The 22,798-nt window shown below is 35.6% G+C and overlaps 1 protein-coding gene across 2 annotated transcripts in view; it reads right to left on the bottom strand.

Annotated features, from left to right (window-relative positions):
- The window catches only part of PACRG (parkin coregulated), a 266,103-nt gene that overhangs the window by 100,137 nt on the left and 143,168 nt on the right, over nucleotides 1-22,798 (bottom strand). Inside the window, exon 4 of one of the 2 annotated variants that reach the window (XM_034428504.3) lies at nucleotides 19,676-19,825. The exons of the other annotated variant lie outside the window; for it this stretch is intronic. Coding sequence (XP_034284395.1) covers nucleotides 19,676-19,825 — 150 coding nt within the window. The remainder of the gene's footprint in view (nucleotides 1-19,675; nucleotides 19,826-22,798) is intronic. 2 annotated transcript variants of the gene reach the window in all.

Below are 22,798 nucleotides of genomic sequence, written 5' to 3'. Positions count from 1 at the left end.
CGCTTGCGCCGGAAAACGCTGCTAGGCAACAGCCATTTAAACGCAGCAGATTTTAAAACGGAAAACAGCACCTTTTAATAGTCACAAGCCTAAAAGAAACTATAACCAAGGAACTTGCGGTTAAAACGGAGATCAGCTCAGCGATAGCAATTAGAAGTTGAGGAAAAACTGTCTGTCAGAGAGGACACGTTCTGTCAGGCGAAGACCGAGACGAAGAACTGGGGCAGCCTTGAAGGGGCGGAGCTTTAGCTTTGGAAAGTGCTCGGTCATTGGCTAGACAGGACGTATACCCAGCCTGACTGACGTTTTTCCCTCTTGTTGGAGAACTGTCATATACTTTTAAAGAAAATGGCAATAAAGTATGGGCTTTGAAACATTACTATACTTTAATGAGAGGAAAACCAGAATTCAATATTCGTTTAAATGAAAGTTCACTATACTGCTAATAATTTATTCAGCTTGTTTTCTGGATATATGTATAATTTAGTCCCTACACTTACACTCGTGTAAAAGAACTTTAGTATACTGACAGAGATTCAAAAACATTTATCCTAATTTCAATTTAAGCCTGGGTTGATACACAAATGTAGAACTGTAGAATGTAAATCCTTGGTCACCCCAAACCAAGATTTGAAGAACTTTAGCTGTGATTACCATATTAATGGTAGACATTCTACTTTGTCACATTGTTACAAGTGTGACGATGGTATCATAGCATTCATATAATTACATTACTATGAGAAGTAACCATTTCCAAATGGGTATCCCTATTATATTTTTGCAGCAAAAATCACAAAAACAGCCTATGGGCAGCATGAAGTCTTGCTTTAGGTTTTAGCCTTTTCAAGTTAAAAGACTGAGGTGAGCAGCAATTCTACTTGTCCTCCTCTTGAGTTATCTTGCGTTGAATTTTCCTGTAGCGAGTTGTCCTGTGGCAAGTTGGCTACAATGAGCCTGCTGGGGAGAGTCAGCTGTGGTGAGATGACCAGGGTGAGTTGGCCAGAACGAGTTGGCCAACTCACCCTGGTCATCTTGTCCCATTCTGCACATCGGAGGCTGAGAAAGTGTTTGTCCTCTTGATGCTGTGCGTGATGTTGTTCGATTCTCTAAATAGTGTAGCACAGATGTCAAGGATCTGCGAGAGGATTTGGTTCCATCATGATGCTATGATATGCAATTGCTGGTTAGTAGCTCTTTTAAGTGATGTAGCAATTGGGAAATAAACCCAGGCCCACTTTCCAATGATTGTGAATTGGAAGTATCATTGTGCAAAGTGGGTTTGAGATCATAGATTGTAAATTTTAGGGATTTTAACTTGGAGCTGTAGGTGGTCACAAGTGATGTTCTATTGTGCTTTCTTTTTCTGGATCTGTCTTGCAGAAAAGAACACTGTTCCTATTCCTGGCAACCCACATGCCTCTCTGGGTCTGCTTTTAACTTTATTTGATCCCTTAGTTATATGTCACTGTTGGATAGGTCTGAACAGATGAAGTACCATTTATGCCTCACGCCTGATACAGAAATAGAAAACTCAGCATACTGGGAAGCATTCACTGGACCACCTTTAATATCTAGCCCTCATTGTGAACTAATCGGTTCTTCTCTGATAGAAATAGACTATAGAAAATATGCAGCAAGTACCACTCCATCTGTCCCCATATTTAATCCTTTGTGATTACATAATTATGCTCATCTAAGTTCAGAGTTAACATCCCCTTTAGAAAAAAAAATTATAATGTATCAAATCAGTGAAATAGTTTATGTAATTGATTTTATATGTTAGTTTAAGGTTCTCAGTTCTGCATCATGACAGACTTGTACAAGCAAAATGGGAATACTATAAAAAGTTGTTCTGGAGTTTGCGCTTAATTTTGCCAGATCATATCCACAGTGGGTAGCTGCTGTACTGCAATATCTAAAATTCCTGTGATATATAGATGGGCATTTAGTTATTGCAATGTTTATTTCTTGCCCAACCAATAAGTCATTACCTTTATTGAGGGAGTAACATTGCATACATTTGTTTATCATTTTATGCTTTATTGCTGAAACATTTGAGAACCACTTTAGTTCAGATTTTGATGCTATGTTAGGCAGAGAAAACTAACTGTCCATTTACTAGATAATCAAGATACAGGAAAGATGATTTCTAACTACAATTCCAAACTGAAGGGAGAAAAGCATTAAAAAAACAATAAGTTATGAGTTTCCAACTTTTCTTGGGCTTTTTTCTGACACAAAATAATTTTTTTACACATTTCCAATTCGTATTAACTAAAACAAGAATAACCATAAGATCTGATTTTTTCAAATAATTATTTTTTTTTTATCTTATGAAATTATTGAAATATTTTGACAAAACTCTGGGAAACTGTTAAGAAACCTTTGAATATTTTGTTTTCCCATATCTCCCAGAGATCTGAATGGCCACCCACTCTGCTATTGTTTAGAAGAGCCACTAAGACCTGGGTGTGTGAGACTCCTCTCTTTATTCCATCTGGTCTATCGGACTTGCCATCTTTTATCCTCATATCCTTCTCTTTTATTTATTTTACTCTAGTCTCTTTCTTTGGTTGGTGTGAACCATCCAAGGTTGTTGAGCAACAGCTGATGTACAAGTGTAATAAATTTGAGTATTGCACAAATTTTGCTTGCAATATTAATTAATTAAATACAAACACAGTTAATTTGTCCATACATATCTCATTTTTCATTATTGTCCTCTAACGATTTCACCAAGCCTCTATAATTAGTGCAGCAGACTGCATAACCCTGACTGTGCCCCAAGCACCATTCTTCACCAGTGCGTGCTCCCACTGGAACAGAATACATTTAATGGAGCAGTAGAATGTACATCAAAAGATGCACTGATTTTTTAAAATAGCTTGTGATTTCCTGCTTGCAGTAATAGTTCTGAGGCGATCAACATCTGCATGGAAAAGCAAATCATGTTTGTTTTTGTTGTTTGGTTTAATGCTACCAAGGTCAATTAGTAATAGCTTTGGGTGTAGAGTATATAAAACATGTGATGTAAATTCTCAACAGAAATATACTCTTTACTTTATGGGGTGAGGTGGAAAGGATCACCTGACATTTATAATAAGGTTTTTTAGATTTTATTACATGACTCTATTATAATCATTCCAATTTCACCTACAGTTTTGTATATTTAAATATATTGCTTACTGAGTATGTATTACAACCAAAAATAATATTTATTAAGTTTTCAACATTTTCTTGTTTTTTTCCAACATAACACTCAAAACCTAAGCACAAGCTTGAGTCTTGTGGATTCACTTCATTTGTTTGCTGTTTAGTATGCCTTGCCAAATATTATTTTATTTTAATTAATTAAACATTAACAAATGATATTCATCATATACTATTGAATATATTATACCTGTGATTTTTATAATAATATCTAGTGTACTCTGATTTTTGGAGCATCATTTGAACTTTTACAAGCTCAAATTAAGAGTGTCCTGCACAGTCCTGAGCTGGATGGGAAAATCAGGAAGAGGTTCAGGGTAGTCACACTAAAATAGCTCAGGAGATATTTAGTTGGTTAGAAGGTTATACCTTTAGTTTGGCAAGATACTGTCCGTTAGGTATAAGCAAATAAAGGATTAAACTGAATTTCACTGTGTCATCTTTCAGTTTAGGATTTACAAATACAGTGATATATCATTGAATAATAGATAACAAGAATTGTCAAAAATGATGTGCCACTACCTGCCCATTGTCAATAACTGTTGAAATTACCATCGAATTTATTTTCAAAGTTGTTCTCAAATGTCAATTAATATCATGTCAATGATTAAGAAATGTTTGTGTTACTAGATATTTAAATTAAAATATCCAATAATTGTGGGATATTCAAATACAATATTTGTAAAGGAGAATTTTGAGAAACTGATATATCAAATACTGTACATTCCAGCAATAATGAAATATTTTAGCATAAGACATGCTCCTATATTTGAGTGCCATCAATATACTCCTGTAGTTATGAGATAATGAGAAAGCTCCCCATCCCTCATTTAGTGACATAGGCAGACTAATTCAGGGAGAAGCATTTCTTCAAACTCCCAGATTACAAAAGTGTTTAGTTCTTTCTAGTCCATCAAACAAAAATTCAAGAGATCAAACTCTTTTTTTCCCAATTTTACTTTTGTAGTATAGATAGCTATTTATATTTATTTTGAATTCCTTATTCTCTTGTGTTTTAATTTCTCTGTGAATATTTTCATTTTTTCTTTTCATATCTTGTACACCACTGAGAGTTCTCAGGCTGTAGCAGGGTACAAATTAAAAAAATAAACTCACAAAATTTTATGTAGCATAAAGGAAAAATTTGTTCACCACTGAGGAACAAACTGGTATATTCTCAATTTACATTTAAGTTATTTAGTTATTATACACATTTCTAAAACACTATTATAGAAATAAAAAGAAATATCTCATTCAAAAATTGTATGTTTCAGTGTTTTTTTTAAAGGATACGCATTTTTCAGGAAATCAGATTTAGTAGGTGAACTGCTTCCTCATCCAAAAATAGGTTTATGTTACAGTTCAAGATCAGACAATTTTCAGTTTTTTAAATTGGTGTAGTTTAGTATATTTTGTATCATATGTATTGACCCCAAATTTCTGATATGTATGAAATGAATACAGAAAGTTTTTTTAAAGTAAACACACATATGAATATCAAAAGCAAATTTATCTTTGAGGAACTTGTATCAAACCAGATTTACACTATAATAGATTATTTGAATTAAAACTGAATGGAACTAGATGTACAATACATATGCAATATATCCCACCTTAATATACCATAACATGCTGAATGAAATACAATAAATAAATACAAAGGAGTAAAATGCTAAGAAAATATTAACTACACTGTGAAGGCTACAACATATTTCAACCCATTCTTTTTCTCTTGTGAGCCATTTACAGAATATAAAGTTTTAAACAGGCCTGAAAAGTAACAAATTGAAAAACACCCAAGTACAGAATTAAACAACAGAGTACCTGCTACTACATTGTAAGCAACTTCATAGTTTTTTGCGTACATGTGTTAAGGTAAGCTGCAGCAATAGTGATGATATGAAATAATACATGAAAGGAAAACAAGAACCAAGTTGATCATTGTGAACCAAATAGTTTTCAAACTCTTTGAAATGGCAATGGACTTTCCATTAAGTGCTTTCCAAATTTGTTCCAAAGGTTTGGAGGTCAGAACACAAAGGTAGGACAGTGATGCTAGCCAGTGGTGGGATTCAAGTAATTTAACAACCGGTTCTCTGCCCTAATGATTTCTTCCAACAACCAGTTTGCCAAACTGCTGAGAAAGTTAACAACCGGTTCTCCCGAAGTGGTGCGAACTGGCTGAATCCCACCACTGATGCTAGCTACCTAATGAACTTTCAGGGATCTCTCCCTCTCTCTTTCCCCCTCACTTCTGCTTCCCTCTCTTTCCGTATTTGCTTGATCTCATCTCTTCCACAACACTTTAATGTTCAGGTGAAGAAGGCAATTACTCCAAACCTATTCTCTGAAAGGTCTTTACATCCTAATTTCAAATGTGGATCATTTTTTCTTCCATATAATAAAGTGTACAAGTTAAAACCTAAATAAAAAAGATGTGCTGTTATCTAAATAACTAAGTCTTACAATAATTTGAGCTATGGAGGAGGAATCAGAAAGATCCTTTTCTATTAGCTATTGAAAAGTGAAGGTGATTCATTTCTGCATTATGTACTAAGCAAAGCTAAAATACGAACATTCATTTTTGGGGTTTTAATCTTGCTCTCCTCCTCAAAGGCACTGTAATAAATCATGCACAATGGTCTATTACAATTGAAGTTTAAGAAAGTGCAAAGAAAATGAAGGCGTTAGAAATGGGTTACTATTTTTGAAAACACTGTATCTTTGAAGATAAAATTTCATTTCCTGTAATGGTATCATGTATGCCACAATATATTTATTAGAGCAGACCTGTTTAAAAGATGTCTCTTTCTACAGTGTCTGCATTTGCGTGATTCCGTTGCTTTCTAAATGAAAAGGAATTCAGAGGATCAAATTCCTAGACCAGCAGTTTATGTGTATGCCAATAGAGAATTATGTGATTTTGAATGTTAGCAATTACATTTTTGTTTAGGTATTAAATTTACTTTTCTCCAGAAGCATTCTACGCAAATCTTTAGAAGCTTATTAAAAAGGCGACCTATTATTGTTAAATGCTATAGATAGTTTGGGATTTGAAGGGTGTTTTTGTTGATGGAATGTATTTAGATATTCCATCACCTTAAAGATAAACCCTTAAGGATGCCAAACTGAACTAAAAGCCTCATAGATGCCGGCTAACTTTTATCATATGCCAACAAGAAAACAAATTAGGGATTGTTTTCCCAATTATTTTTCTCTTTTTTTGTCTCAGCAAAATTTGGAATAATTAAAATTCCTCATTATCAATATGGATCCCTCCATATTACAGGTGGTTTACGATGGATCTAAACTGCAATATTGAAATAAAAAAAATATTGGAAGAATGCCTGAATTAATCTTTCTTGTGTATACAGCTAGCAAAAAAAAGAGAGATGTTCTTAAAGATTACAACGGCAAATGTCGTATATGACCATGTAACTATCAGTTCTCAGATATAACAGAAACAGGAAATAACTTACTTTGGATATTAAATAAGAAAGATTACATGGTACAATAGGCTTCAGACAGTTCTGGATGATGGTAAATGTTTTACAACTCACCGTCCAGAAAAAACAACAGCATCCAATGTCGCAATTGTTGCCACTGTATCATGACACTAGCTGCTGAACAGGTGATTGGCACACCAGCACTAATGGTTCAGTTTGCTCTCAACTTGCTTGCAAAATTCAAGAAAAAAATTAAGTCTGTACTTATGAGCTTCTACAAGCCTGCTCCAGCAGCCCATTGATTCCGGGACTCTTGGTGTACTCTGAACTTTGTTGATTTCCTGAAGTTGTTTCATTACCAGGCTAGATAACATAATCAGTTCATGGTAGGTCAAGTTTGCTGGTTATTTATATAGAGAAGTCCACCCTATCCATCTTAATTTCTTCCTTGGTGCTTCCCTGATTAGAATAATGTTTCTTCTTTGCTTATATGCTGCTCTTTCTTCCTTCTCTAGCTATTGGTAGGACAGTTAGAGGAGGATGTACTTTGGGCTGTTAGTTTCACTCCTTGAGTTTGGGCTACATTTTTTAAATGGTAGGTAGATGGAGTTTATCTCCATAGATGTGTTGATGGGTGATTTGCATTACTAATTTGGCCAATGTCACTCTCCTGTTCATTGATAATATTACCTAATCTGGTAAAGAAAGATGTGCAGGAAAACAACCAGGTGCAGAAAACATCAACAACCCTACTGTTCAGCCTTTAGCTACATTTATTCTTTTCTGCTGGAAGCACCATGAGAATAACAACTATAAGATTTATATCTATTTGGTCTGCCTCCCTGTCGTCTGTCTGTCTGTCTGTCTGTCATCTATCACTGAAGACTGGGTTTTTGCTCATAAAAATTAAACCTATTATACTCCTGAAGGCACACCATCTGAAGAAGCATTTGATATGTCATAAAGAAGCTAACAAAGCATCACATATCCCCATAATCCCCCCTGAATAAGACTTTGTATTATACAAAAAATACAATGATGTAGGAATATAAAGGTGCTGGATATTTTGAAAAATAGTAACGAATGACTGGAAACATATAAAGATTTCAGCAGCTATTGGTTAGCTCTTTTATGATCAGGTTAATTTTGGAACAGAGGACTACAACAGATGGAAATAAAGAGATGTATTATATTTCTAACAAAAGTAGGCATGACCTGCTGTGTGGCAAAGACTGTTCTATATTAACCTTTCCAAAAGCTAAACAATATCCAGGTGTTCTTTTTTATGTAACCATCATTTAATTTAAATAGACAATATAGAGGAAGTAAAGTAGTGCTGGAGAGAATAGGTATGACACAAATTCATACAATTACAGTGGCATTTTTTCATAATGCAGTATTTTTTTCATACTGTAATTCATTAATTAGGTGTACATGCAATGCTGCTGATGTAGAACGATTTTCAAAGATTCAGAATATTTATTTATTTATTTATTGGTTCGATTTATATGCCACCCTTCTCCGGAGACTCAGGGTGGTTTACAATGCATTAAGCAATAGCCTTCATACTTTTGTATATACCTGCTTAGTAGGGCTTTTGGCCCCCCCAGTGGTGTTCTTTTTTTTTTTTTATACAAAGTCAGTTTATTGCCCCCACAATCCGGGTCCTCATTTTACCTACCTCGGAAGGATGGAAGGCTGAGTCAACCTTGAGCCTGGTGAGATTTGAACTCACAGTAATTGCAGGCAGCTGGCAGCTAAGTGCTACTTAACAGCACTTTAGTCCGCTGCGCCACCAAGACTCATATAATGCAAAGACCATCACATGAAGAAGATATTAAAATTTATTTATAATAAAACATTTTCACACCTGATAACCTTATGTTTTGGCATAAAAAAGAACATTAGAAAACTTTTCTCCCAGATAAAATTGTATGAGTCAGGGACAAGCAGCTAAGATTCATTCCACATCGATCTTCAAAAACTACAGTAAATACCATAGTTAGCAAACCTCTGAAATAGAACGATTTTGAAAACTTGGATATAAACTTTTGTCAGAATTGGGCAGATTTAAGTAAGGCCAAATTTGTATTGTATATATTTTTCTGTTTTAATACACCTTGAAATCCAGAAATAGAAATAAGAATGTTGAACAAATGTCGTTAATCAGTTCAAGAAGCATAACTGATGTTTTATGAGTATGACAAACTGCCCTTAATTCAGTAGTAGATATTTTATTAACTGACTCCTTTAGCACTTGCACTTATTCCTTTGTAGGATAGGACTTGGATAAAGTGTGTAAAGGGGTCAGAGAGCCCTGGGAATAAGACTGTGACACTCATGGATACTCATGCCATTTCTCCTCTTTATTAAGACATACAGGTAGAAGTCCTTGACCTATGACCACTATTGAGCCCAGGATTCATGTTGCTAAGCAAGGCAGTTATTAAGTGAGCTGTGTCCCATTTTATGACCTTTTTGCCACAGTTTTTAAATGAATTACTGCAAATGTTATGTGAATCTTGCAGTCATTAAGCGACTCTGGCTTCCCACCCTGACTTTGCTTGTTGGAAGCCAGCTTGGAAGGTTACATAGGGTGATCACATGACCCTGGGACACTGCAACCATCATAAACAACAGTTGTACTGTCCCAAGTTATGTGATTGACATTTGCAACCTTCTCAGAAGGCTTCCAACAAGCAAACATAATGAGGGAAGCCAGATTAATTTAATGACCATATGATTCATTTAAATTCACTTAACAACGGTGGCAAAAATGTAATAAAACTCAATAATCTCCTTGCTTAACAATGGACATTCTGGTCTCAGTTGTGGCAATTGTTTCAAGCATCAATTCTATCAACCACCCTCCAAAGATTGCCAATAGTCGCAGCAAAACATCTACCATAATATAAATTTGAATACATATAATTTTCTCTCTGATTTGACAAGCCTATACATACAGAAGGTTTGGATGTAATTAGGAATACTTGTTATAGCTGAAAGACTAATCAAGATCTTAAACACAAAATGGAAAGTTTTAAAGAAAAATGCAACACAAGATAAAAGGAAAAACAGAAAGCTGACATTTCTTTAAATGATAACTATTTTTAGAAGCTACAAAAGTTTGCCTTGGAAACACAGCAGCAGCTGGTTAGCAAACAAAGTATTCAGTGCTGAAGAAGTACCAGAGCATGAGCTAGAAAGATCAATCAAAGTGGCCAAGAACTACAGAAATAAACAAAATATTGCTTTGGTTTAAAACAAGAGTACATATATATATAAGAAGAGAATTACAAACAGAAAGGTCATTTGGATTCTCTGAACTTTTGGGACCAAATAAGAAGTCTATAAAACAAACGCTGCAGCCTATGAAGCATTCAGTAGACAAGGTCCTAAGGACCTCTTGGGCATTTAATGGAAATGGAGCAGAGGAGAGATGTGAATGTCACATTCTCCAGAAATGCAGAGTCCTATTTCTTACACAACGGGGAAGCAAGGTAACAGATGTGTCCTTTGCTACCATTTCTCTCAAAATAGCCAAATCATCCGGTTTTTCTATGTTCCACGAGTGTCCATGACTTCATAAAAGGGCTATGATTGCAAAGGTGGTCTGAATGTGAAATCATCTAGGGATATGTAGCCTCAGAAATCGCACAAAGGATATGAAAGTAGGGTTCCAGAACAAAATTCAAAAATTTAGTGTTGCATTGGAATTTAGCAATGATATACTTTAGATGAGATTTCACTCTGGATATCATCAATTTACTTCTCTCTGGCCTATGGTCAGGTTTGTCTTTATAAAATCTGCAATCCAGATGCAAATGCAGCAAGACCAATTTTTCAGAGTTTAGCAATTTTCACAGAAATATTCTCCCTAGACTAAAAGCTTAATTGGGTACATTAATTCAAGATATGTGTGACAAATAAATGCAACCCATTTGAATCATTAAATGAAGACAACGTTTCAGTGCAGATTTAACATAGAAAGATGTCACTTTAAGAACTGAAACAAATCTGAAACCATATGTCCCTGTAAAATGTAGCATATTTGTTTACAAACATTAATAAAATGTGAAGAACCATGCAGAAAATAAACATAGATTCCCGTAAATCACTTAACCTGTTTTCCAGAAGGCATTCTAAAAGGAAAGTGCCATCATATAATAAATCAGAAAATGTTAAAAGATCCTTCTGGCAAATATACATATGACGAACACAGTAGTTGCTCAATGTCCAAATATAAGATGATAGTAAAGTTATTTTCATGCAGAACACATTAAGGTTGAAAATGCACAGAGCTTATGTAAATGATATTCTGAAGCTGAAATCCTGAGGACATTTACCTTTCCATCTACCTATCCAAAGGCCATCATGTTGAATGAAAAAAAAAAAAATACTGTACTGAGCTGCTTTATAAAATTTCAGCTACATGCAGCCATGTGTGCAGAAACATTCAATTCAACAGTACTAGCTCCTGCTTCTTTTTAAAATACAGACTGCACATCTTTATGCTTTTCTTTATTACTGTCACCATAACGATGGACTGCCACCTAAAACAGCTGTCTGGAAGGCCTCACAATTTGGTGACAGTTATGACATAAATGCAGATTGTACACTGAGAAGCTTGCCACATATGATCTCCAACAAAGACCACACAGGACTCCAAACAGAAATTTTGAGGAGAGAAGGCTATAACTGTATTAATCACTGAATGATAATATCTAGCTTTATAACTTCACATAGCCTTAGATGATCATGTCAGGTTTTATCAAAGATGTTCTAACCATCAGTGAAGAAGCTAGTTTTCTCTGGTTCCTTTTGATTTGGGGAACTAAGGTCGAGATAGTATGCAATTTACTAACTCTGCCAACAGCTCTAAAAGTATGGATTATATAATAGCTAGGTTCACACATCCCAATATGCCATGGTTTATTTAATCATGGTTTACTGAGCAACACAAAAGCAACCCGATTATCATATTCACAGAAAACATTATGTCATAAGCAATGATTTACAAACAACAAGGGCTTGGATCATATAAATTCATAACACTTTTATCTTAAAATATTATGTGTACCAGGTTTGTCTAATACATTTTGGACACCACTTAACCAGCTGCAGAGGTTGTTCCAGGACTTACTTTTTTCTTAATAACTCCACGTTTCATATAACTTATGTTATCGTTTTCAAATTCAAATTCAATTCAAATTTTATTGTCAGTGCACAACATATGTAGAATGAAATTGGTTGAGCTCCCTCAGTGCAGGATTTGTGAGAGAGTTAAGAAATTCTAGTTTACCTGGACTGTATAATTTCAATTATTAATAATGTACTGAAGTGTGGCTGCTGCTGGAATTAAGCTACTTCCTTAACTATAAAAGCTGCAATTGCTAGAGAATGAAAGGCAGAAATGGTATTTAATTAAATACCATCGTTTCCTTCAGCGATGGGGCACAACATATAGGGACAATTTCTCTGCTTGTCTGCTGATCTTATCTAAAGAGTTGAAGGAAGAGAGGATTTTCCCCTATGTATTTATTAGGGCTATGCCCACGTTCAAAGGGATGATTCAATTTGAAATAGATTCACTCAAATTACTCCTTAAAACTGAATTATCAGATTGATTCAAGGCATCAAGTCAGCTACTTCTGGATTGGTTCAGTGGGACTTGAATGCAATTTGGCGATTATTTCTGTACTTATGCAGCTTTACAAAATCAAAATATCAGTGTGGCTGTCTTTCTATATCTGGACAAAACTGTTAAAGTAACACAATAGATTCTTTGATATTGGCATGAATCAATGAATTTTAACGTCTCTAAATCCTGCCTATGGCAGACTGGAGAGCAAGTAGACAGGCTTAAATTTATTCAGCTCCTTCTTCCTTACCTTTCAATTTATTTGTCTGACCCATAGCCTAGTCTCCATTATTCTCTGTCTAGTCTGTTGTTATTTAGCTCTTTTAGTCTCTTCTTTCCTTCATTCTATTGTGTTCTTCAAAAATCTTGTCCTTATGTTGTTGCTTTGACTTTTCATCTACTGAATCTGTGAGTCTTATTCACTGCACGAATAACAATGTGTGTTTGCTATTAGACTATTACACATGACATCTATATAGTATTGATTCATGTTATATTATATAGACAAAGATGATAATTATCATATTTTGGATATAGGCAAAAGTATAGCTTTCTTGAGAAGTCCATAATGAGGGAAAAGGTGGAAGGAAAAAGAAGTACAGATCAAACAGAAGAAGGTGAATGAAATCAATTACAGCAGGGATGGGTGGATTACTGGAAGACCTGAAGGATCAAATTGGGGACAGATCATCCAGGAACAGTTCTATTTACGTGGTCACTAATGATGGTATATAGTCCAATCTAATCCAACCCTACCCCATCCTATCCCATTCCATCCCAATAACACCAACATACATCTTAATAGCAGTATATAAAATGGAGCATTCTCAAAAGAGGCTAATTAACTTGGCCAATGAGCTACGTGAACAGCTCTGCTAATTTAGAAGTAGACAGAAGGTAATGATTTCTTTAATTTTAAGCATTTTGGGGGGAAAATATTTTTAAGTTGAACTAGTCCACTTCAATATTCAGGCCGGTCCTTTTTCATGGCTGCTATCATTGTCTTAAAAGAGTTGCAGTCGGATTACTTCAAAATATATTGCTGGGAAATGTTAATGTTACAAAACTGTAACATTAAAGCCTTAAGAAAGGTTTAGATTTGTGAAAGTTTTATTCCAGTCTGCCCTAAAGTAAAGCATCTACAGCAGGGATGCTATTCAGCAGGTTCTGACAGGTTCTGGAGAACTGGTAGCGGAAATTTTGAGTAGTTTGGAGAACCGGCAAATACCACCTCTGGCTAGACCCAGAGTGGGGTGGGAATTGAGATTTTGCATTATCCTTCCCCTGCCACAGCCACCAAATCACACCACACCCACCAAGGCATGCCCACAGAACTGGTAGTAAAAAAATTTGAATTCCACCATGGATCTACAGGTGTTTGAATGCTTTCAGGTAATAGCCTATGGACAAAGATTTCATCATATTAAATCCTGAGTTAGCTCAAATTACAACTTGTTGCTTTTGAATATTATTGTTTTGGTTGACAGGGGGGAGGGGGAGAGAGAGAGAGAGAGAGGGAGGAAGAGAGAGAGAATGTCTCTCTATATAATAGAGATATACAAAGTAATGCAAACTTCATTTTGGCTAAGGTTTTTAAAAGGCATATGTGCTAATTAATACCGATCTCACAACTCCTGGGTACCAATGAAAGATTTTGTAGTCACTAACTAATATCATTCTGTCTTCTGCATTGATCAGAACTGCCTTAAATACCCTGTTTCCCCAAAATAAGACATCCCCTGATAATAAGCCCAATCGAGCTTTTGAGCGCATGTGCTAAAATAAGCCTCCCCCCGAAAATAAGCCCTTCCCGAAAATATTTAAACGCAGAGCTGGAAATCAGGTAAGATGGCAAACCCCATCTTGCTGCACGGGCCCCAAAATAATAAGACCTCCCCGAAAATAAGGCCAAGTGTTTATTTTGGGGTTCAAAAAAATATAAGACAGGGTAACTGTATGTAGTTGAATTTATTGAAAGGTTACACCTACTTTGACCACTTACTCTCTATTTTCTTTTGTTTGGTTACTTAAAATGCTGAACACATTTTAATTAGGCTTTTAACACATCACAAGAACTTGTTAAGTATTATTAACTTTAAATTAATCACCACTAAGTCAGTTCTCTCTCATGCAGACTAATACCATATTCTTATTTAAGAAATTATCCAGTAATTACAAATTATACAGCAAGAATGGAAAGTGTTTAGCTCTTTGAATGTATTAAATACAGATACTTATGAAAGTTGAGTAAAATTAGACTCCTAAACCTACTTAAATGGGAATAAGTCCTGTTATGCAATTGGTTTTCCCCTTTCTAAATTATAGTCCCAATTTGGCTCACAGTTTTCATGAATTTATTACAAATCAATACAGGAAATAATTTCAATCACAAATGATACCCATATGTTATGGATGGGGTCTGGCAAGTATGTGTAGCTGGGAAACAGATCCCACTTTAAAAAAAAACCAGAGTGCCTTTGTTACTACCTTCCAGGATACCCTATGTATGGCAATTCTAGCAGCTTGTGTATGTGTGTGTGTGTGTCTCACTAAGATTGAAAGGACATTCCCCTTAACTTCCATTTGCATCTTTGATAGTTGGATCTCTGTAAAATAATACTAGGCATAAGGAAGGCTAACTTTCTAATGTAATGTTGCTAGAACCATGACCTTTCCTGGACCATTCCTTTTGTTAATTAGAGCAAAGCTTGTCAACAACTCATCTGCTCATCCCTGTCATTTCTTTGTTATCCAACAGGAGTTGGATCACCCGTTTCTGGGTTTTTTGCCCTAACTTTCCCATTTTCCCCCAAGGCAGAATTACCTTGGCTAGTGATAATTTTGTTTCAGGAAAACCTCTTTTCAAAGGGAAAAGGAAACCCTAACCTTCCTGGCTAGCTTCGGCTATCTTGAATTTCAGCTGGTTCTTGCTTTGTGCTGTTGCTCTTATCTTTTCATACTGAAGACACTTAGAAGAAATGTAGATCTTCTTTTTGAATCTAACACTGACCTTCTAGGACCAGAAATGTACACAAGTTGTACACCTTTACTTTTTCCCAATCTAATCCAAAAATATTCTATGTCTCCATTCAGTGATACCTGCACTTAAGGTACCATCTCTTAATACATGTATACTATCTGAAAGTTACACCTTGCAAATCCATCTCTCTTTGCTATGTCTTTCTTCCTTTCAGCAAGAATCTCTGTTTCTCTTTCTGCCTTCTTCTATAGCTGAACACTGTAAAAAAGTGAATCACTTCTTTAAACATTCTCTATTTTCCCTACAACTCTTTGAAATTCTTACCTCTATCTTGTGCTCTATGCTTAGACTAGTCTTAAAAATATTTTTGGAGCAATGAAAATAATATGAATAAAGTATTTTTGACCACCTTAATTAAAGGACCTGGCATCTGAATTAATAGTATTTTTTTTTATTTCACTTCTATTCAGTCCATAATAAACCACCTTATGCTGTTTGAACATTTATCCATCTAGTTGATATCTCCTACTTGGATTTGGTAATAGATTTTCATAGAATAGGGAATGTTTCTGAATCTAATATAAGCAGATAACATCTTTATTGGCATTACTATAAAAATATGTCTTCCTTGCTATCCATACAGGAATATAACTAATAGCATGTGGAAATGTTGTAAGAAAAATAAAAAATTAAGGAGGCCAATAGATTAATGAATGTACTAATGAGTTCAATGGATTTAAATTCAATATAACTTGTTTTAATATTATGCTGTTCAGGAGTAGAGAGTTAGTCAGATTGGTGTTTTCCAATTTAATACTTGACACTCAAATTAAGTCTGCATTGTATCATTGGGATTGTAAATCTTCTGTAACCACAAAGGGAGTCTCTGACCATGTGCACGTGACCAGAAGCGGGTTTCATATATTTTTACCACCGGTTCGCCCTGCGCGCGCAAGCCTTTCACACATGCGTCAAAAAAGCGGTTAAATAGGATGGCATAGTACCGGAGCGCGGGAGTGGGCCCACCCCACCCGCAGTTTGCCCAAACCGGCTGAATACCACCACTGCATATGATACACTCAACATGGTTTAAGATATTTATCCAGGAAATGCATGCAAAATGACACAGTAAACCCAACTCGCTATTTTCCTGCCTCTTCTGCCAATACTTGTTTAAAAGGTTTGTGGCAACACAAAAATCAACAACAACAAACAAGACATGCCATTGCCCAATTAGGGTCAGAGCCACAACATATGGAGTGAAGGAAGACTAAATTGTCTTCCCTTAACTTTTTGAATCTTATGTTTACTTTGCACATATCTGGGAGGGGTGAAAACAAAGTGAAGAGCAGAGATACCTGCAGAGAGAATCTGCTTCATGTTTGCACCTGCCAGTTTGACCAGAGATTAAGCCCTCATACAGATTTAAGCAACACATTACAGTGGGGTTTACTAAGTTGTGCTTGTAGGCTATAATTAAGACGCTCTACAATAGCACATGTTCAGAGGATCTACTACCATAAGTGAAACGATTTCATGCTTAATTTGTGTATGAACATTGTCACTGTCTCCCATAACCTAACAAATGAAATACCTGGCTATTACTGCACATTTTCATAGTAAAGATTTCATACATTTATGTGGAAGACATGTATATATTATAAAATCCAGCATTTATTCAATCATCCCTCTTGCCTATTTCATACTGTTGATCTCCAATGGACCTTACTTTGTTGACATTCAACTTTTATTGCATGAGTCACCATTTTATTGACCAATGTGCCTGCTTTAGGAGATCAAGAAGAAAACAGAACAAAATGATCAAATTTATTCCTTTTTCATCTGTGGTGCTTTCTGCTTATAGATGAGATTTATAGGGCTTTGTTTTAAAATTCTGCATCATTTAATCTGCACAGCATTTCACAAGCTATTATTGATCACTTTTGAATAAAATATACTGATGACATAAAATGTTTCTGCTTTCTAAAATCTCATAAAGACATTATGACTGCTTTTATTTGACAGCATATTATAGTTGCTAAAGGACAATGCTGATGTTTTCATTCATCTGACAACATTACATTTAAAAACATATACACTTTGGTACAGCTATCTAACACTTATCAAAGTAATTTCTGCTCCCTACACTGATGTTAATATCCATTCAGCATGAGGCTTGACGGAATTTTATGTTAAGCTTTGAAGATATTGTTTGGTCTCTTTTCATCTTCTGTTTTCAGCATACAAAGCATTAAAACATATTTTACTTTTTCTTGAATATTTAACTTAAGTGACTTCATGAATTTACATTTAAAATATAACATAACAAGACTCTTACTACTGTAGTAGCAACAACAGATGGTAACAAATACTTGTGTCATGATACAGTTCAATATGAAGGGATCTTAAGAAAAACTGATCACATTTTATACTGTATTAAGTTCAAGAAAGACATTGAAAAATATATCATACTGTTGACAACAGATTTAATTCATGCTTCAGGTACAAACCTATGAAAATTGAATGTTAAACCAGGAAAGGTTGTTATTGTTCTTTCATTAGATGATAATGAGAAGGTAGAATGGTAATACAATGCAACAAAGATATACCTATTATAAATCCATATTGCCTTTTTGCATAATTATAATTATTTCATCAGAGCAAACCTGTATTACAGGCTAAACTATTAATTTCTAAGCATAAACTTTGGTGGTTAAAAGTTTCAGAACAGCCAGTTAGAATTTAACATTTGATTCATAAAATCCAGAAGGCAGTCCAAGACCTAAACATATTAGCATTGTTCCCTGTAAGAACCAATAAATAGGCACTAATTATTTGAAAACATATTTTTTCAGAAAAACAAAAAATATTCTGTGCATGGTTCAAAACTTAGAGACTATTTGCTACAGCATTAATTCACATTCCTTTAGCTATATCAAATATTATTCTCTAATGGACATGTTGCACAAATGTAAAGTTTCTGCTTCATTAAAGTTTTCCTCACAACTACTGCCAATGCATTAACCATTTTTTTTAATAACCCATCAATCATTTTTTAAAATCTATGAAGTAAGTTTGATCAAAGGAATAACATATCATGTGGCAATATGAGTTTTAAAGGATGATGACAAATGCAGTTATTATTAAAGTTTCTCAACTTGTTATTGAAACACTAGAGATTTGCGTTGCCAAATTGTACAATTGATTAGCATGCTTTGTAATCATGATACCGTAATGTGCTTCAGTATGCAAAGAGAATCGCAGAGTAATTTTTCTGCCTTCAACCCATTCATATTATGTGCCATATAATAAATATTTTTTATAATAATGATAAAAGGCAAGCTGGTAGGTGCAGGCATATAAAGGTTCCTTCATTTTAAGAAGTCAGGAAGTTTTTAAAAATACCCACTTGGAGTCTGATAAACAGGATTTTTTTGTTTGTTTGTTTACGGAACTCTTCTGTTTACCCACATCACCAAACTGCTTGACCATTTTATAATAAAATTTTAAATTAGCACATTGCCCTCGAAAATGAATCAACCAATTGCAGGTACTACGATGGTATTATATCAAAGTTGCTTTTACTCTAAACTACAAAAGCAACTTGGAAATTGTTTGACTCAGAAACACTGAGAACATTGAATAAAGCTGAAAATCGCCACACTGTTCTGCCCCAATCAATGCAGGTTATGAAGATAACCAAAGGCTTTCATTCCAGCCATGGGGGCATGAACATCCCCCATGGAGGGGGGGGGGACGACCAGAAAATGGATAGAACCTGTTCGTTTCAGCCTTGCCAAATTCCTACGGGGAGCAGCAAAGCTGACAAGGCACTTTTCTCTTGAAGGTTCTGCTAGTTATATTCAGCCCACTAGAAGTGGGGGCTGAAGCAGAGGTTCCCTCCAATAAGAAGGCTTTCAACCTAGTTTTATAATTGTTCAGCTAGTAAAAAATAAAATGAGCTGCAAATAAATAAACCAATTCAGATCTCAAATGGGACTGACATCCAGAGCTGTGTAGAATCCTTGTGTGGGGGTACCCAACCTTCAAGCCAAATTAAGAAGTGAATGCTTACGTTGTTTACTAAAAAAAAGTGGGGAGGGGATACAGTCTATCAATGCATTTAAAGAATGCTACAAAACTGTATAAATTTTAATTACTGGAAGATCATAGAACTGCTCCAGTGGTTCGGTAATGCGTTGAATAAGCTCTGCACGTAAGAAATAATAAATGCTGGTGTTAATTTCACAGTATCCCTGGAGAATAAAAGAGAAGAAAGTGCCAAGTATATCTTAGTTTGTATACTATAGTAAATTCTTACTACATTGTTAATCAGCCTTGCCTCGAACCCCTTTATAACGAAGGATTTGAAGACATGGCATTGCTAGGATCACTCACCATTCTTATTCTTAAAGATGTTTAAAATAGGGAGAATCTGACGATAATAGGGCACTAAAGCTTCCCCCACCATATCAGCTGACACCACCAGGTGCTGAAGGACTTTGAGCGTGATGCAGATGACCTGTCGGTTTCGAAGGTTCAGCGCATCTTGGATGAACGAAAAGAGACAAGCAGAAAACAGAAGAATTAATTTCAAGAATGTAGAGGGGAGGGTAGAAATCCTCTAATGGACAAATTTAATTAAACTGTACTCTGCAGGGGATTGTAAGTGGGTCTTTATTAGCCTGGCTTTGAAGGAACCCAGAGATGGATTGCAGCCCCAATGTTATAAAACACCGCCTTGTCTGAGTGTTATTTGTTCCCACAGTTTGTGCTGACTCTTCGGTAACCCCAAGAAAGCAGCTTATTATTCCTTCTTGCTGTCTATCCTACTGGTTCCTGCCAACCCCACCCCACTCCCCCTAGAAAGAGAAGAAAGAAAAAGGAGGGGGTTAACCCACCACCAGTACCACTGGGACTAAGGGAATCGAAAAGGCAAAAACATGAAGGTTGACAAGACATTCTACTGAAACAATCAGCCTGTTTATTTTTTGCTTGCTTAGCAATCATTTTATTCCTTTCAATTAACAATTGGTACTATTTGGAGAAAAGAACAATGATAGGAATGTTTACAAAAAAAAGCTTGTAGGCTTTTTTTTTTATAAGACTAACTGATAAATAAGAATTCTATCCTGCCTACTTGAGAATTTTTTGTAGAGTGTCAAGCAGCTGGATTTTGCTACTGAAATCAATAACACCTTTTGTCCTGTTCCATTTCAGATTTCATTCCAAAGAAAAGAATGTTGTATTCCCCATTGTATTTCAAATTTATATTTTCAAATGTGAATTTAAATTCAAATTTCTTTATGCTTCTGCTTCCCACTCTAAAATTATACACTAGGGAGTAAAGACCGCAAACTGTAGATTATTATAAAGCTCCATTGCATACAACAGTTGCGAAGTGCAAAGTCCCCAACCAACCAACAAAAACTTCCACCACATTCTATCTATTACAGATGTCAGGCTCCAAAAGGAGACTAGAAGAGATAAATAATGCACAAATGGATAGGCATGAATACTGTGAATATAGAATGGGAAGGAAAGGAAGAATTGCCAAATTTCCAGCTCCCAGGATCCCCTTTTCCTTGTCCTTCATTCTCATCTTTCTGCCTTTTTACCTCTTCTTCTCTTGCTTTTCTCACAGTCATGCAAAACAGTGGCAAGACTAACTAAGCAATCTCTTTCTCTGCACTGTAAGTTCAATTGCCAGAGTTTTTCCCTCTGCCAGGAATCCCAAATTCAATAATCAATCAAATATGCTGACAAAATCCCGGCAAAGCTGCAACCGCAGGAGTTCTCCTCTGATTATTTAACAACCATGCTACTACACGCAGTCTGTTTATTTGTATATATTCAGGGGTGAAATGCTCCCGGTTCGGACCACATCGCCCGATCCGGTAGCGATGACGGCAGGTGGTTCGGAGAACCGGTAGCAAAAATCCCTGCGCCCCCCCCCCCCACCATGCCCAGCTGAGCCACACGATCATCAGAGGCTTTTTTTTTTTACTTTTAAAAGCATTTTTTCTACAACCTCTTCGACCGAAAAAATGCTTTTAAAAGTAAAAAAAAAAAGCTTCTGATGATCGCGCGGCTCAGCTGGGATCGTCAGAGGCTTTTCAAAGCATTTTTTCTGCAACCTCTTCGGCTGAAGAGGTAAAAAAAATGCTTTAAAAGGCCTCTGACGATCCCAGCTGTGTTGCCTGATTGGCAGAGGCTTTTCAAAGCATTTTTTTTGCAGAAAAAATGCTTTGAAAAGTTAAAAAAAAAAAGTTGGCCATGCCCACCCAGTCACATTACCCCACCACCAGGCCACACCCACAGAACCAGTAGTAACAAATTTTACATTTCACCCCTGTATATATTTGAAGATTTTTGATTGCCTTCTCCCTGTTAATTCAGCAATAAATTCTGAACTAACAGGGATTGGCAATTTCTCAATTACACCTGGTTTTAAAATGATATAAATGCAGTTTTCTATGTTGGAAAACATGCCATGGTTTCATGGAATGTAGCGTTTGGGAAATGCTAAGAAGATTTGCCCTTTACCCAATTTCCCTTAAATTATGGGTTCGCAATGATTTAATTGCGTACCGACCAGTACGCTCCCACAGAGAGGGGCTCCTCAGGGTGCCGTCGGTAAAACAATGCTGACTGGCAGCCCCCATGGGGAGAGCCTTCTCTGTGGGGGCACCTACCCTCTGGAATGAGCTGCCCCCGGAAATACGGCGGATCCTGGATCTTCACACCTTTCGCCGTGCCCTAAAGATGTTTTTATTTCAACAAGTCGGGCTGGCCTAATTCTTTTAAATTCTTTTAATTTTTAAATTGTTTAATTATGGGTCTTAATTCAGGGGTGCTTTTAATTGTGGGCCAAATTAATTTAATTGGATTTTAATACTGTTTTTAAATTTTGTATTTCTTGTGTTTTATCTGTTGGCTGTTTACCGCCCTGAGTCCTTTGGGAGAAGGGTGGTATATAAATATAAACAATAAATAAATAAATAAATAAATAAATAAATAAATAAATAAATAATTCAAACTCATAATTTTGAAGAGAGGAGAGGCTAGAGATCATTAGTGAAAGAACAGGACAATGCTTTTTACCAACAGTTCCAATAGGAAACCTCTAGATCTCCATTATGGAAAACTAGAAAGCTCTAAACAGTTTGGTGGATGCAATACTTAATTCAAATATACAATGCGGAATATTTTCTGTAGTGTTGCCCACAGTACAATATTAAAAGATTAATATAGCCTTTGGCTCAAACAGAATTGTGCACTCCTGCATTAAATTAATTCAGAAACATTAAGAAAATATTTTAAAGATGTTGAATTCTTTGGCTCATCCATTTCTCCATATCCAATCACTTTAAAATAACCCCCTTTGAGTTCAACTGAGTTTTTACCCTGTTGCAGTAGAAATATTTCAAACCATGGCGCAGGTTAACACTCAGCTATTTTCAATAAAGCTGGTTCATTTCTAACTCAATAAATAAGTATTGTGCTAGTTGAAAATGCAAT

This window comes from Pantherophis guttatus, chromosome 1, assembly GCF_059756535.1.
Source record: "Pantherophis guttatus breed Tessera chromosome 1, ASM5975653v1, whole genome shotgun sequence".
NCBI classification, from domain to species: domain Eukaryota; kingdom Metazoa; phylum Chordata; class Lepidosauria; order Squamata; family Colubridae; genus Pantherophis; species Pantherophis guttatus.
The sequence above is the reverse complement of the archived record's forward strand: the minus strand, read 5'-3'. Positions and strand labels throughout refer to the sequence as shown.